General features: G+C 47.1%; 1 protein-coding gene across 1 annotated transcript in view; it reads right to left on the reverse strand.

Annotated features, from left to right (window-relative positions):
* The window catches only part of MAP3K15 (mitogen-activated protein kinase kinase kinase 15), a 147,409-nt gene that overhangs the window by 20,346 nt on the left and 113,264 nt on the right, over positions 1 to 13,799 (reverse strand). The window contains exons 17-20 of the mRNA XM_037742818.1: positions 12,319 to 12,449; positions 11,847 to 12,086; positions 11,111 to 11,247; positions 5,295 to 5,433 (exon numbers count right to left, since the gene is read on the reverse strand). Coding sequence (XP_037598746.1) covers positions 5,295 to 5,433; positions 11,111 to 11,247; positions 11,847 to 12,086; positions 12,319 to 12,449 — 647 coding nt within the window. The remainder of the gene's footprint in view (positions 1 to 5,294; positions 5,434 to 11,110; positions 11,248 to 11,846; positions 12,087 to 12,318; positions 12,450 to 13,799) is intronic.

The following is a 13,799-nucleotide window of genomic DNA, read 5'->3' on the forward strand; positions in this document are numbered from 1 at the left end:
TTTTTTTGAGAGCCTCACTCTGTTGCCCAGGCTGGAGTACCGTGGGGTGATCTTGGCTCACTGCAACCTCTGCCTCCTGGGTTCACGTGATTCTCCTGCCACAGCCACCCAGGTAGTTGGGATTACAGGCACACACCACCATACCTGGCTAATTTTTGTATTTTTAGTAGAGACGGGGTTTCACCATGTTGGCCAGGCTGGTCTCGAACTCCTGACCTCAGGTGATGTGCCTGCCTCAGCCTTCCAAAGTGCTGGGATTACAAGCGTGAGCCACCATGCCCGGCCCGGTTCTACCTTTCTTTGACCAGAGACATACAACGCGCCTTCCTTTACTACTAATCACATGAGAGAAGACTGCCTGGTCCCTCAAAGCACAAATGGCGCAATTCTGTAAGCACGTGTTAGTACATGCCAAATACAGGAACGCCAGAATGCGAGAAACACGGCCTGATGGTAAGGAGCTGCCTAGTGGAGGACACGGAGTGCTGGCGGCGGTGGCAGTAATGGCTAACTGTGGTAGGCGCTAGGACAGAGAAATAACAGAAGGCTATGAGAACATTAATAAACAGGGTTTGACTCTGCCTGGTTCAGGTCAGGGAAATCTAGGGCTCTGTCCATTTGGGTCTCTGAGGAATAAATGCCAAGACGAGGTGAGACATACAAGAGATTTATTGGAGAGAAGGTCGCTGAGGGACAACGCGGGAGGGAGCTGGGCAGGTAGGGCCAGTTGCAGACCACACAGCAGGCCAACACCTGGGAGTGGAGAGGAAGGCAGATTCAGACAGGGAGAATCTCAGATGGCAGAGCAGCCCAGAGAGGGCTTCAGCCAGGCCGCTGGGGAATCTGCAGCCCAGAGTTGTCCACTGGAAGAGTCCCACCTAGGTTCCAGCACCCCCGCCAGGCTCAGGCCTTGGTGGGGAGCAGCCTGGGTAAAGCGTGACTTTGCTGGGTTGGGACCTGGGGCTGTCAGGGAAGCAGGGTCCTGCTGTGAAGGCTGGAGAGCTGGACAAAGAGGACCACGGTGTGAGATAGACAGTGTGTCCGGGACGAGCGGTGTCTGACACAGGGCAGGGTGTGGGAAGAGTTAAGGAGGCAACGGCAAGGCACAGGCCCAGTGGCAAGCTGCGTGGGCCCAGGGCTCTGGCTTTGGACGTGCTCCTGTGGGTCATGAGCTACCAGAGGTGTGCCACGGGAAGGGGGCAATCAGCTGTGGAGGCAGGAAGTTGAAGGGTCATTGAGGGCAGACAGCATGCAGGGAGGGCAGTCAAGGGCTCTGCAGAGAAAATCCTTTGTTTTCCTTGAAACAGCCTGCGCAAAGGGGACACGTGTGGAAGTGACAGCAGATACTGAGGGCTGGCAAAGCAGTTTAGAAGAAGACAGCAAAGTCAGAGATGACCTTGGCCACGCATGAACAGAACACTGACACCCAGAGAAACTCAAAGGCCTATTTCAGGATCACACAACCAAAGGTTTCCCGAGTTTTAATCAATGAAAGCAGGGCCAGGCGTGGTGGCTCACGCCTGTAATTCCAGCACTTCGGGAGGCCAAGGTGGGTGGATCACTTGAGGTCAGAAGTTCAAGACCAGCCTGGCCAACATGGTGAAACCAATACAAAATTAGCCAGGCTTGGTGGTGGGTGCTTGTAATCCCAGCTACTCGGGAGGCTGAGACAGGAGAATCGCTTGAACCTGGGAAGCACAGGTTATAGTAAGCTGAGATCATGCCACTGTACTCCAGCCTGGGTGACAGAGCAAGCCTCCATCTCAAAAACAAAAACAAAATCATAATAAAGCAAAGGGCACACTGGCTAAAAAGAAAGTTTGGAGAAGCTACCTACTACGCCCCTCTCTGGAAGATGCAATGTCTTAATAGCATTCTTCCCGTGACCATTTGAAAGACTCTAGGGGCAGCTGTGATGGACAGAATGTGCGGCGATGATGGCAACATTCTGTTCTGTGTGGTTCAATGTGGCAGTCACTACGCTCATATATTTGACTGTTGGGGCCTTGAAATGTGGCTAGTGAGACTGAAGAAATCCATTTTCAAGTTTTAATTTTATGCAATTCCAAGTGACTTAAATATAAGTTTCAATATGAATCGGGTTGTATCAGCGAGCACAACAGATCGGTGCGGCACAAATGATGACTTTGGTCCCCAGAGCTGATGCCCTGGCGGGGAAGTGTTCAGTGAGTTGCAGAGTTGGGCAACATGGCGGCGCATTACACTTGACGCCCTGTTAGGAAATCCCAGAGCCCCAGGAAGGGAACGTCCGGTGACACAATATCCCCTGTGGGCTCTTGCTGCTGTGAGTAACAGAGGGAGAGGTCCTGGCAGGGAATGTGCCTTCTAACGAATCCATAAGTGAGGAAGGATCTGACACCGTGCTGCTTATGAAGCGATCCTCTCTCAGCTCTGCTCTGTGGTACTGAGTCTGGGGCTCTGCTTCGCCTGCAGCTCCCCATTAGGGCTCTGCAACCAGGTGGCGCTAAAGGGAACCCCTGGAAGGATGGGGGAGGGAGCCGAGACCTGCTAGGTACTTGCTGTGGCCCTAAGCTTTGAGCTGGACCCTCCGTTGGCCCCAGTCTCCAGCTCTGTGTCACCTCATACTTCCAGAACCAGCCTCATCCTGCCCCTCAGAGGTACTTGCTCCAGCCTGGTGACACTTCCTCTCAACAAGTTCTAATCCCACCCTCCCATCTGCCCCCAAGCCCCAGGGGTATGAGATTCCTGACACCTCAGGGCCTCCCTTTCTGCCTTTTTGGTTTTTGATACCCAGAAAACAGTTATTTCTGTTTAATTCTCTCTGTGGAAATAAGTGGGGTTATTTTTGTTTTTCTGCCCAAACTCTAATATAATCACTCAATTTATTTCTTCAAAGAGCAAGAGAATACATTTAGAGATGTATCCAGCAGTAGAAAAAAATGCTAAACCAAATGTCAATGGCTAGTTGGCCCCAGTCAAATAGATGTCCGTCCTGGTACAATTATTTCTTAATTGAAGCCTACTTAGTCTGCTTAATTTTAAATTTGGAGATTTTGCACAGCAAAGGAAACAGCAAAGTGAAGAGACAACACACAGAATGGGAGAAAATATTTGCAAACTGCCCCTCTGCCCAGGGACTAATAACCAGAATATGTAAGGAGCTTAAACAGCTCTACAAGAAAAAAGTCTAATAATTTGATCAAAAATGGGCAAATGCATAGACATTTTGATAAATGCATAGACGTTTCTCAAAAGAAGACATACAAATGGCAACAGGCATACGAAAGGGTACTCAACATCACCAATCATCAGAGAAATGCAAATCAAAACCACAAGGAGATAGCATCTCACGCAGTGAAAACAGCTGACACCCAACAGACAGGCAAGAGCAAAGTCGGCGAGGATGTGGAGGAAAGGGAACACTTGCACACTGTTGGCGAGAATGTAAATGAGTGTAATCACGATGGAGAACAGTTTGGAGGTTCCTCCAAAAACTCAAAACAGAGTTGTCATAGGATCTGGCAATCCCACTCCTAGATATATGCCCAAAAGAAAGGAAATCAGGATATCCAAGAGATATCTATACTCCCATGTTTGCTGTGGCACTGTTTACAACAGCTGAGATTTGGAGGCAATCTAAGTGTCCATCAACAGATGAATGGATAAAGAAAATGTGCTACATATACACAATGGAGTACTATTTAGTCATCAAAAAGGATGAGATTCTGTCATCTGCAACAACATGGATGGAACTGGAGATGATTACGTTAAGTGAAATAAGCCAGGCACAGAAAGACAAACATTGCATGTTCTCACTTTTTTGTGGGAGCTAAAAATCAAAACAATTGAACTCAGGGACACAGAGAGTAGGCGGATGGTGACCAGAGGCTGGGAAGGGCAGTGGGGGCTGGGGTAAGGTGGGGATGGTTAGTGGGTACAAAAAAAAAAAAAGAAAAAGAATGAATAAGATCTAGTATTTGATAGCACAACAGGGTGACTATAGTCAATACGTTTTGGCTGGGCCTGGTGGCTCATGCCTGTAATCCCAGCACTTTGGGAGGCCAAGGCAGGGGGATCACTTGAGCCCAGGAGTTTGAGACCAGCCTGGGCAACAGAGGGAGACCCCTTCTCTACTAAAAAAGTACAAAAAATTAACCAGGTCTGGTGGTGTGCACCTGTAGTCCCAGATACTTGGGAGGCTGAGGTGGGAGGATCACCTTAGCCCAGGAAGTGAGGCTGCAGTGAACCGAGATCTTGCCACCATACTCCAGCTTGGGTGGATGGGAGACTTTGTCTCAAAAAAAAAAAGGTATGTTAAAAAACTGAAAAGAGCATAACTGGATTGTTTGTAACACAAAGGATAAATGCCTGAGGTAATGAATGCCTAATTTACCCTGATGCGATTATTACATACTGCACGCCCGTATCAAAATAGTCTATATTCCATAAACATACACTTCATATGTACCCACAAAAGTTAAAAATAAATTTGCAGATTTCTTTATATGGAGCCATGGTGAATGTCTTTCTAAAGGAAAGGACTCAATAATAATATTCATATTATTTATTGCTGTTTAAGGAATGATCCCCCAAATCTATCGACTCAAACAACAAACAGGTCTTACACAGTTTCTATGGGTTGAAACCCAGGAACAACTGGCTAGCTGGCTGAACCTGGCTCAGGGTCTCCCAGGAAGTTACAGCCCAGATGTTAGCTGGGGCTACAGTCATCTGAAGGCTGGACTGGGGCTGGAGGATCATTTTCCAAGCTCACTCACTAAGGATGGAGCTAGTGGGAGGCTTCAGTTTTTCACCACATGGGATCCTCCATAGGACTGGCTTGAGGCATGGCATCCCTCAGAGAGAGTGATCCAACAGAATGGGAGATAATATTCGCAAACTACCCCTCTGCCAAGGGACTAATCCCTTGGTAGAAAGAGGAATGGCACACTGCCTTTTATGACCTAGCCTCCAGGTCACACACCATCAGTCCTACTTCTTCCTAATCATTAGAAGCAAGTTGCTAAGTACAGTCCACATTCGAAGGGAGGGAACCAAGCAACGGTGTGACTAACAGGGGTAGGGATCATTGGGGGTCATTTTGGAGGCTGCTTGCCACAAATTCTGACTTCTGGTGAGCATTTGATGGCTTACACCAGGTGTCTCCACATAGCTTTGTCCATCTGCCTCAAATGACTCTGGGAGGTGAGGCAGAGGAAGCACCATCTACCACTATTCCTACTTTACACAGGAGGTAACTGAGGTTGAGAGAGGCTAAAGGATTCGCTTAAGCTAGAACCCATGTCTTCTACCTCCAAGTTCACAACCACACGCCATAACAGCACTGATCTATACGCTACATCAAGAAGCCCTGCTGCAAACAAAGCTGCCCGAATAGCAGCTGCAGTTGTAAGGATTTCCAAAGCCATACTGGAGCTTCTTTCCATATAACTGGAAGGTACAGGGCAATAATGGAAAACTGGGTGCTCTATTTTGTTCACTACTGTATTCACAGGGTAACCATCCACTCTCAGCACAGCCGAGAGAGAGAGATGGATACACACAACTATTTCCAATACTCAAGGGAACATCCCCTGGTGGGATGCCTATTTGGTGTGTACCTTAGCTATCCCAAAGGCTGGATTCTGTCAAGAAAAGCAAGTGAAGATGGCATTGTGGGGCGTCTGAATCATGCACAAATCCTGGAAAATTGGGTTGCCTTAAATCTGGCTCTCATAGGCCAGGCATGGTGGCTCACGCCTGCAATTCCAGAACTTTGGGAGTTGAAGCAGGCTGACTGCTTAAAGTCAGGAGTTCGAGACCAGCCTGGCCAACGTGGTGAAATCCCATCTCAACTAAAAATACAAAAATTAGGTCGGGCACGGTGGCTCACGCCTGTAATCCCAGAACTTTGGGAGGCCGAGGCGGGCAGATCACCTGAGGTTGGGAGTTTGAAACCAGCCTGACCAACATGGAGAAACCCCGTCTCTACTAAAAATACAAAAGATTAGCCAGGTGGCACATGCCTGTAATCCCAGCTACTTGGGAGGCTGAGGCAGGAGAATCATTTGAACCAGGGAGGTGGAGGTTGTAAGTGAGCCGAGATCACGCCACTGCACTCCAATCTGGGCAATAAGAGCGAGACTTTGTCTCAAAAAAAAAAATACATACATATATATATACACACACACACACACACACACACACACACACACACATACATACATATAAATTAGCCAGGCATGGTGGCGTGTGCCTGTGGTCCCAGCTACTCAGGAGGCTGAGGCAGGAGGATCATTTGCACCTGGGAGGCGGAGGTTGCGGTGAGTCGCGATCGTGCTACTGCACTCCAGTGTGGGCAACAGAGCGAGACTTGGTTTAAAAAAAAAATCTGGCTCTCCTGGGGTGCCATATGCTCTCTAAATTATATCTCCTCCAAGGTATGGCCTACCACACACAGCTTGGTCACTGCCAGCTATGGCTCTTAGGTACCTACACCGGTGCAGTGGTGCAGTTTAGAACAAGGGGACAAGAAGACCCATAGGCACTGACTCAGCCCCGCTAGGGCATACAATCCACTGGGGGCTCCTGGATAACTGTCGATAGGATTTTCAGATTACCAGCAAAGAAGATACACAGCAGAAGACAACAGTTTATCACTGAGGCCCAGCGGCCTTCTATTCTGATCAAGGGACTAAGAAAGTTGAGAGAGTAGTTTTGGGGCTGGTGCTGAGGCAGCTTCTATAGAGAGAGCTGTGCTGCGCTGCCTACCCTCTCCCAAGTTACAGGAGTTGGGGCAGGACTGTCCCCACAAGGGTGTGGGCCCAGGGCGACTCGAGCCACTCAATACCAACTCTGGATTATCACATCTTCCACAGGCCCCTGGAGATACCATTAGAGCCCAAATTTCAAAATTTCATATTAATCAAGTACAGAAAAGAGAAGTAAGGTACGATTTTCCCACGGTCCCAGGGACTACCCTAGCCGACCTGCCCACAGGATGAGCCTGGTGGGAAGGGGGTGCCACTTGTTCCTAACCCAAAGCCTTTGAAGGGGGCTTCACTGAGCCAACTCTAAGCTCCATGTGAATATATTCCTGCAGGTAAACTGCACAGTGGACTGGCTCCCAAGGGAGCAACGGTAGCTCCCAGCAGCAGACAGGGGACTGTGAGGTCTGGGGACACTGCTACACCCTCTCAACAGTGCGTTGAAGCTGCATGAACCCCAGACACCAGATGTGGGACCTACTGTAGAAATACTGGCTTGGGGTTTATCTTTTATCTTTATTATTTATTTGATTGACTGATTAACTGACAGGGTCTCACTCTGTCACCGAGGCTGGAGTGCAGTGGCACAATCATGGCTCACTGCAGCCTCATTCTCCTGGGCTTCAGTGATCCTCTCACCTCAGCCTCCCGAGTAGCTGGAACTACAAGTGCACACCACCACACCCAGCTGATTTTTATATTTTTGGTAGAGACAGGGGCTCAGTATGTTGGCCAGGCTGGTCTCAAACTCCTGAGCTCAAGCCATCCTCCCACCTCGGCCTCCCAGAGTGTTGGGATTATAGGCATGAGCCACTGCACCCAGCCTACGGTCTTTTAAAAAGGAATCCTGGGAGTCTCTCTCAGAACATAGTCTGGTTCCAGGGGCTGCCCAATAAAAAATAAAGAAAAAAAAGGAAAGGAATTCCTGCTCAAACGCAGTCTTCCACAGCCCGAATCCCGAGATGGAGGATATAATGTAAGGGGTAAATGACTGGGGGAAGGGGCAGTCAGCCAAAGGGCAGACCCCAGCCCAGGACACAGAAGTTACATCCAGAGGGAGCCAGCAAGGGAAGATAAACATCAGCCAGGCCTACAGCGCGCAAAGCCAGCTTCCAACCGTGCTAGTCAGGTGACAACTTTCCCTGCCCCTGCCCTCTCCTTCCTGCAGCTGGTGATTAGGGAGAAAAAGCCAACACCCTGCTCCTGACCACAGGTCACTGGCTGCGGGGAGAGGGGAGAGGAGTCTGCCTTTTGAATGAGGAACAGCGCATTGATCAGTATGTTATCCTGAATCCTTTGCTTGTTTGTTTTTGAGACAGGGTCTTGCTCTGTAGCCCAGGCTGGAACGCAGTGGCACGATCTTGGCTCATGCAACTTCCACCTCCTGGGTTCAAGTGATGAATCCTTTTTAATTCCTGAATTCGGACTGTGTGTGCCCCTTCAAGTGTCATTATGATTTTCTCTGTTATGTAAGGGTGGCTGGAGAAGTCCAAGGAAAGAACTCCCGCCCCGGGCAGGAGGAAAAGTGGGAGAGAAAAATCCACTTGCTTTTGTGATTACACCCTTTGAGTCCAATGGGTTCAACACGTTTGTTACGCACATAAACTCGGTTCTCTTAAAGGCTCCTTTCAGCTCTAATAACCCATGACTTCTGAGTACAAGTGAGTATTTAATTAGCAAACATTTCAATTGCACCTGCTATGTGCCAGGTACCAGTCAAAGCACTTCATCAATAACTCACTTTACCCTCATAAAAGCCCTATGGGTAGCATTTCTATTTTACTTATGAAGCAACTGAGGCACGTGGAGGTTAAGTAACGTGCCCAAGGTCACACAGCTAGCAAGTGGTTGAGCCAGGATTTGAACCAACAATGTTTGCAGCCGGACGAGAACAGAGTTCCTATCCCGAGTTCCCCTCCTAGGTATCTACCCAAGAGGGCAGAAAACACATGTTCACATAAGCTTTGTATGTGGATATCCACAGCAGCATTATACACAGTGGCCAAAAAGTGGAAACAATCCCAAATGACTATTAACTGGTAAATGGATGAACAAAACGTGGTTCTCCACACAATGGAACGCTATTCGGCCCTGAAGAACAACGAAGTACCCATACATACCATTGCATGGAGGAACTGCAAAAACATGACTCAAAGTACAAGAAGGTAGATGCAAAACCCCAAGTGCAAAACCCCACATCCATGCATATGAATATCCACAACAGGCAAAGCCACACAAACACAGCAAAGTAGAAAAGTGATGAGCTGGGGCTGGGGTGGGAATGGGGATTGAATTCCAAGGGGCACAGGGATCTGCTAGGTTCAGACCCTGGATCATGGTGATGGCCAAGCAACTCAGTGAATTTACTGAAAACCAATGAATTGGCCACTTCTAATGGGTGCTTTGATGATATGTCAGCTATACGTTGATAAGGCTATTAAAAAAAAAAAAAAAAAAGACAAGGCAGGGCCAACCCTGGCTACAACGGCCCTTCCTCCTGTTCTCGCAGGTTCCCATGTGTGGGGCAAACCCTTCAGAGGAACACAGGAGGGGAGGGCTCCAGGCCAGGAAGTTGCCTGAAACCCTCTGGTTCTCCTGCCAGGCTGAGCAACCACCACCCAGACTTCTGCATCAGCCAGCTACAGAACTGCTCTATTTTGCAAAGAGCAATTATATGCGGGGGAATTTCCTAACCAAAATGAGACCCCTTCTTCATTCTCCCCCGAACACCCCTGCATTCTCCTGCAATGTAAAATCTGCGCCTCCCCAAGCCCATTACTTGGGAAATGCGATATGCAAGGATGAATTATGCATGTGTTTTCTTTGTGAGTTTTTTTCCTCCTCAGGGATGCTAATTATGAGATAAATTGTTGGGGGTTTTATGCCTTGAAATAACTCCTTGTCATATCAGAGCCCCTCTTGCTATGTATTGCTAAGCTAATTGGCTTCCAAAGAGGAGGATACAAGTCATTTTCAATTAGGGTAGTAAAATGCTAAAAGAAAATAAAGTGCTAGTCATACATACATATTCACATACACATATTGATAGATGTAAATTTACACCAGAAACAATGAATGAAAATTCAATGCACTCTTTCTTTGGGAGATTCTGATAGTGTCCCTGGTATAATATTTTCCCATTTTCAGGCACATGTGCTTACTTCCCCTTGTGTTACAAGTGAGAAGTCATTTTGTGATGTATTACAATTCTTTTTCGATGGTGAATCTGTCTCCACTGTGGGTGTCCAGTGGCTGACACACAACAACTCTCTCGTTGACAAAAAGTCTTTCAAAGCTGAGACATTATTCACCAAAAGTAAGACCCAAGCTGTCTACTCTAAAGCTTTGGTGACTGCAGAGATAGAGAACAGTCACCCATCTTTTATAGTTCATTTCTGAGCTATATTATTGTAAGAGCTGTTTCTTTTTTCTTTTCTTTTCTTTGTTTTTTTGAAACAGAGTCTCGCTCTGTCACCAAGGCTGGAGTGCAGTGGCACAATCACAGCTCACTGCAGCCTTGACCTCCCAGGCTCAAGCACCTCAGCCTCCTTAGTAGCTGGGAACACAGGCACACACACAGCTAGTAACAATAATTATTATTATATAATATGCATATTACATAATATGTATGTATAACATATATACATCATATGTAATATGTGGTATATAATATACATCTACCCATCTTTTGGATGACAAAGAAGAAAGGGCAATCTTGTTGCCACAAGTAGCTGGCTAAGTACATTGCTATGACAAAGTTACAAGTTATATGTTATCTATAATATATAACTATCTATAATATATATTATAGATGATATATCATATTAATACAGAATTATTATTATTTATTTTTTGTAGAGATGGGGTTCTCCTTATGTTGCCCAGGCTGGTCTTGAACTCCTGAGCTCAAGCAAGATCCTCCTGCCTCAGTCTCACAAAGTGCACAGCCTATGAAAGCCGTTTCAGAATTGTTTTTTAAGCAATGGGGTCTCACTATGTTGACCAGGCAGGTCTTGCACTCCTGGCTTCAAGTGGTCCTCCCATCTTGACCTCTTACATTAAGTGCTGAGATTACCGGCGCAAGCCACTGTCCCAGGCCCCAGCTGTTTCATAATTCTATCAAGCAAGATCTTTGTGATCTTTCTGTTACTCCTTGGGGGACTATAAACCTTTACTTAATCAAAAATCAGAACTTCTTTCCAAGGATCAAAGTTCTTGTTATTAGTCAGGTTTCAGCAGGCATTTCCAAAAGCCAAAGGCAGCTTCTGACCATCACTCTACTTACTGGTCATGCAACTGTGAAACTAGTTGATAATTTTACACCACCCTTTGAACCCAGCCCCTATCAATGCTCAACTTACTCCATCATCAACACATGGACAAGAAAATCCAATTCCTCAAAATCACTTAGAATACCACATTCCCCTGGAAGAATAGCCTCTCTGGGAAACACAATCATATCAAAACACGAGGTACCAGAATTCATTGTGGTAACAGGCTATTTTTATGACAGACCAATAAAATGTCTTAATCAGTTGTCTGAGGAATATTGTTATTCAGCATTACCCATGATTTCAAATTATGGGCTATTAACTTTAAAGAGATGTGCTGCCATCTTGCTGATTGGTTGAGGAAGCTTCAGAAAACCTAAACAGAGGCCAGGCACAGTGGCTCTCACACATGTAATTTCAGCACTTTGGGAGGCCAAGGTGGGCGAATCACTTGAGGTCAGAAGTTCTAGATCAGCCCCTGGCCAACATGGTGAAACCCCATCTCGATCAAAATTACAAAAATTAGCCAGGCATGGTCGTAGACGCCTATAATCCCAGCTACTCGGGAGGCTGAGGCATGTGAATCACTTGAACCGGGAGGTGGAGGCTGCAGTGAGTCGAGATCACGCCACCACACTCCAGCCTGGACGACAGAACGAGACTCTGTTTCAAAGAAAAGAAAAAAAAAAAAAAAACCTTTGCAGAGCACTACATCTACCCAATTTTTGGATGACAAAGAAGAAGAAGTAGGGCAATCTTGCCACAAGTAGCTAGCTAGCTGCATCAGTATGATAAAGTTAAAACAATTTGAAGTTGGGGATGATACACTGTCCACTTCAAGTATCAATTGCTCACTGTGCTCCAAGAAGGTGCTCAGTAAGTAACTGCTGAACAGTCGCAGCTTGTACAGAAAGCCTAACTCTGGGATGGGCACCCCGTGCCAAGCTCTGGTCCACTCACCAGTAAAAGTCTCTGTGCAGGGGTTTACACCCGCAAGACGTTTCGAGGTCCCAAAATCAGAGATTTTCACCACTCCACTGTAGGTGTTCACCAGAACATTATCACCCTTTGGAAAAGAACATCAAGTGCTTAAAAGACAGGTTGAAACAAACTCATATGAAACAGATATGGACCTTGAGAAGCTGTCACAAGTCTCTAGGAAAACCGAACTTTGCATTTTGGGGATGGTCATGCTCAATCATACCCCTCCATCAACCAGTCACTCAGCAGACACCACCCACAGCTCTCATGATCTGATACAAGCAAAGGCAACTTCATCAGCTTAGAAAAGCAAATACCTTTATGTCTCTGTGCACGATCTGGTTTTCATGGAGATACTTAAGGCCCTCCAGGATCTGTTTGGTGTAAAACTTGATCGTTGGTTCCTTCATCGGCCCCCATTTGGATCGCAAAAGAGCAGAAAGGCTTCCTAGAGAGTCACAGCAAAAAGCTTATCAGGATGAGAAAGATTCAATGATAAGAGTTCAGGGAAATGAGGTCGGGCATGGGTGGCCCACGCCTGTAATCCTAGCACTTTGGGAGGCCGAGGCGGGTGGATCACGAGGTCAAGAGATCGAGAGCATCCTGGCCAACATGGTGAAACCCCGTCTCTATTAAAAAATACAAAAATTAGCTGGGCGTGGTGGCACGCCCTAGTAGTCCCAGCTACTCAGGAGGCTGAGGCAGGAGAATTGCTTGAACCCAGGAGGTGGAGGTTGCAGTGAGCCGAGATCATGCCACTGCACTCCAGCCAGGCACCTAGCGACAGAGCAAGACGCTGCCTCAAAAAAATAAAAAAAAAAAAAAGAATTCAGGGAAATGAAGTGAGGTGAGGTTTCTAACCTAACACAAGCGTTTAAACCAAGACCACTGGATCTGGGCTAAATGTAGTGTATTTCCTCCCCTCTATAGCTACAGCCAGGGAATGAACTGGAAGCAATTCAGAACATGAACATGACCAGAGGCGGAGGGTGAACACGAACCCCTTGTGCCCCCTGAAATTCACTGGGGGCCAATTGTGGGTTTAGCTCTGTTCAGCTGCGTGAAGTTAGGAGGGTGAAACAATGCTCTCTAAACTCGAGGGTCACAGCCTGCTGGCGCAGATAACGGAGGTCCCACGAAACTTGTTTACAGGAGGTCTGTCTCAGCCATTCTGCTTGGGTCAAAGCCACGTTTTATATCTTTCCTGGAATCAGAGGTAGACAGGTCCAGAGTGAAGGGCCCTTTAGGGTAACAAGGACTAGGAATGGAGGAAGATGGGCCTCTGTCCTCAGTGTGAGAAAGCCAGAGAGGCAGGTCACAGGGCGGGACTGTCTTAAATAACAACCACTTCCCCCAATTACGCTATTAAACACTGAACATTTGGGCCAAAAGAAAAACTCCCTTCAGGATACTTGGACCACATGTCTCAAAGGACATCATGTGAGCTGCAGGACATCCTGTCCACTGGCAGGAACAGGCCCTCAGACATCGGCTGGTCTCAGCTTCCCACTTACCCAATGTTATAGGACCTTGATCTACCTTGGTTTCTCCATCTGTCAAAGTGGATGAACACATGTCTCTAATTCTGTCAATACCCTTAAACCTAACACCTGGGATGAGGTATCAACTAATGAGAAGAGTAACGGGCCACGTGTAGTGGCTCATGCCTGTAATCCCAGAACTTTGGGAGGCCAAGGCAGGCAGATCACCCGAGCTCAGGCGTTCAAAACCAGCCTGGTCAACATGGCAAAACCTCATCTCTACTAAAAATATAAAAATTAGCCAGGCATGGTGGCGG

Source organism: Cebus imitator, unplaced genomic scaffold (assembly GCF_001604975.1).
Source record: "Cebus imitator isolate Cc_AM_T3 unplaced genomic scaffold, Cebus_imitator-1.0 Scaffold128, whole genome shotgun sequence".
Lineage (NCBI taxonomy): Eukaryota > Metazoa > Chordata > Mammalia > Primates > Cebidae > Cebus > Cebus imitator.